Consider the following 3,522-nt stretch of genomic DNA (forward strand, 5'->3'; position numbering starts at 1 on the left):
TTTCCTTGAGAGGCCCTGGAGGGGAGAACAACTGCCGTCCCCGTCCACACACCCCAGCCCTGGCTAGCTTCTGGCTGGATTGAGGGCCCACAGGGGTTGGACCTCTTTCAAAGTGCGCTCCCCAGCCTCAGGCAGCTCCTGGCCCCATGTTGTGGCAGCCTGTGCAGCCCTCCCCACTCGAGGTGCAGAGCTCACCCACCAATGGTGACACCTTAGACTCAGAGCTGGCCTGCCCGTACCACCCAGGGCCCGGGTGTCCTGGGCTCTGTCCCGGAAAGAACCATGACAGCGTGCAGGGTCCCAGGGCAGTTCTGGGTGCTTTATTTCATGATGGGTGCCTACCCAGGGTTATGTACACAGGGACGGGGGCTCAGGTGTCCTCAGGGGATCCTGAGAGCCAGGGTGGGGGGCTTGCTGGGTGCCGGGCGTGTTGCTCATTTACCCGGAGAATGGGAGAGGGATAGATCTGTGTAGTGGTTCTGTAGAGCTTCATGCATCACCGCACATGTGAAGGGGTCTCCCTGCTGCCAGCGGCTCTTGTCCACAGAGAGCTTGCTGTACAGGAAGTAGGACCCGTCCTCGTCCAGCTGGGGCGCAGTCGTGTGGTACTTGCTCTCGGGCTCCGGCTGTCCATTGCTCTGCCACTCCACATCAATCTCAGGTGGGAAGAAGTCTTTGATCAGGCAGGTCAGGGTGACCGTGTCACTGGATGACAACTCCTTTGGGGATGGTGGCAGGACATACACACTGGGCTGATGGGCTTGCCCTGTGGGGTAAAGGGTCAGCACAGATGGTCACTATCAGGGTGGAGGACTGGACCCTACAGGGGAGATCTCCTTCCATGCAGCCCCTCTGCCCTGCTGCCCACCTCTGGCTTTGGAGATGGTCCTCTCGATGGGGGACGGGAGGCCTATGTGGTTGACTCTGCACTTGAACTCCTTTCCGGTGAGCCAGTCCTGGTGCTCAATGGGGAGGACGCTGACCACACGGTAGGTGCTGTTGAACTGCTGCTCACGAGGCTGCGTCTTGGCTGTGTGCACCTCCTTACCATCCACGAACCAGCTGATCTGCACCTCAGGGTCCTCACGGCCCAGATCTAACACCACACAGGTGATCTCGGGTGTTCGGGTAATCCTGAGGATGTCCTTGGGTTTCGGGGGAAAGATGAAGACCGAAGGCCCTCCCAGTGATTCAGGGACTGGAATGGGAGACATTTAGGGTCAGCATTTGGGTGACTTCCTTTTGATCACCCATTCCCCCATTAGTCTGTGCCTGGATGTGCACCATCTGCTTGGGGTGCAGAGCAGGGCCCTGCTGACTCACCTGGGCATGGGGATATACACTTGCAGGTGGACTCTTTGGGCACTGCAGAGAGAGCAGACTAGGGGTTATTGGGGGCCTGGGGTGGGCACAGGTCATGGGGTGAACTTAGGTCAGGCCAGCTCATGAGGGGATCCCCGACCAGTGGCACCCAATGGGCCCCAGGAATGCAGTGGGGAATGCAGCTTGTGGTCATCTGGACCAGGCAGCCATGCCCAGAGGTCACCTTCCCAGAAAGGGGAGGCCCTGAGGGCGGGGACACTGAGGTGATTCCCCGGTGCCATGGGTCCGGGAGAGACAGCTGATCTGGCCTGTCCCCGAGTGGACCCCTCTCTGAGGCGTCTCACCTGGCTTGTCTACTTTAGTGTTGCTGGCCGGGTGGACCACGTTGCAGGTGAAGGTCTCGCTGGGCCACCTGCTGGAGGGCACTGTCACCATGCTGCTGAGGGAGTAGAGCCCTGAGGACTGCAGGACGGACGGGAAGGTGTGCACACCGCTGGTCAAGGAGCCGGAATTCCAGGACACAGTTACAGGCTCGGGGAAGTAGCCTGACACCAGGCAGGCCAGGGCCACCGTGGAGCCGGAAGTGGACCCGCAGCTGGGGGCCAGTGGGAAAACCGAGGGGGCCGTGGTGGAGGCTGCAAGAGAGGAGGCTGTGAGACCCCCAGGGTCTCAGGGGTGCTGGGCCTGGGGTGGCTCTGGGCACCATGCCCACGTGCTTCAGGGAGTCTGCACACTAGGCGCGTGGCCCAGCTCTCTGTGGCCACAGAACCTGGACCCATCGGCCTGGTCAGTGCTGGGTGACCACCTGGATCACGTCCCCAGGGCCTCGGCTCCTGGGTCCCCACTCAGGCTTTCTCTGGCTGCCCCACCTGACCATGGCCTCTGTGGGAGCCCTGATCCGAAGCACCCGGGCCCCAGATCCCGTCCCTGCCCGAGCCGTCGAGACTGCCCCAGGCCTTCCAGGCATGGCATCCTGATGTCCCTCAGGGCAGCTTCCCCCTTGGCCCCGGTCTTTTCCACTCCTGCTCTGGGGCCCGGGCAGCTCCCACAGGCCTCCTGCACCCAGGGTTGCCTTGAGCCTGTGTGCCCCTCGGTGTGGGAGGGAGCGTGGCCCTGCCCTGGCTGTCCCCTCCTGCGTGGTGACAGCAAGTAGGCTGCAGCTCAGATGCCGACACCCGCCGGCCTGCCCCTTGGACCTGGGACCCGCTGCTCAGCTCAGGGCCCAGAAGCTGCCCCTCAGATGCCCACCATGGCTGGCAGCCCTCCCTGTGGCTCCCCATGGGCCCCTTGTTCTTCCTGCCTCTGGATCCTCGGCCCTGCACCCTGGGACCCAGCTGGCCACGACCCCCCTCCCGGGCGGGTCTCAGGGGCCTGCAGAACCATGCTGCTGCCCTGACTGGAAACCCGTGGCTCCCTCCTTCCTAGAGTGGCCCCCCTTCCCCTGGGTCCCGAGGCCTTCCTGGCGAGGCTCTGCTCCCCACCCGGGCTCACCGCCACACAATCCCCAGGTCCAGAAGGCTTAGTTGCCCTGACCCTAGCCCCTGCGTGGGCGGTGCTGGCTCAGCCACCCACTGACCAGTCCAGCCCCGCTGGGCGCTCTGGCCTTGGCACTGAGATTATGGAACAAGGTGGCACCCCCCTGCCCCACTGGGCCTCCGAGATGGGGCACGTTCCTGGGCTTCGCTGAGCTGAGATCTGAGCGCACCCCTGCCCCTCCTGCTCCCCACCGACCCTGCTCCCCTGCATCTGCTCCCCTGCTCCTGGGCTCCTGGTGTGACCCCTGGCCCCCTGCTCCCCCACCTGCCGTGCTCCCCTGCACCACCTCCACTGTTTCCTGGGCTCTTGGGGTTACCCCTGCCCCTCCTGCTCCCCCACCTGACCTACTTCTCTGCACCTGCTCCCCTGCTCCCTGGGCTCCTGGGGCGACCCCTGGTCCCCTGCTCCCCCACCTGCCCTGCTCCCCTGCACCCGCTCCCTTTCTCCCTGATCTCTTGGGGTGACCCCTGCCCCACCTGCTCTTTCACCGGCTCCCAGCTCTCCTGTACCAACTCCCCTGCTTCCTGGGCCCTGGGGTGATCCCAGTCTGTCCTGCTCCCCCACTTGCCCATTCATCTTCTCAATTCCCCTTCTCCTTGTTCTCCTGGGGTGACTACTGCCCCTCTTGCTCCTCTGCCTGCCCTTGCTACCCTGCACCAGCCA

At 63.8% G+C, this 3,522-nt stretch overlaps 1 gene segment (V, D, J or C); it reads right to left on the bottom strand.

Moving 5' to 3' along the window:
- Nucleotides 1–291: 291 nt before the first annotated feature.
- LOC119869020 lies at nucleotides 292–1,987 on the bottom strand. The segment is given in 4 exon segments: nucleotides 292–766; nucleotides 869–1,198; nucleotides 1,324–1,365; nucleotides 1,668–1,987. Coding segments are annotated over 4 exon segments (795 nt in total).
- Nucleotides 1,988–3,522: the final 1,535 nt, after the last annotated feature.

This window comes from Canis lupus, chromosome 8 (genome assembly GCF_011100685.1).
Source record: "Canis lupus familiaris isolate Mischka breed German Shepherd chromosome 8, alternate assembly UU_Cfam_GSD_1.0, whole genome shotgun sequence".
Lineage (NCBI taxonomy): Eukaryota > Metazoa > Chordata > Mammalia > Carnivora > Canidae > Canis > Canis lupus.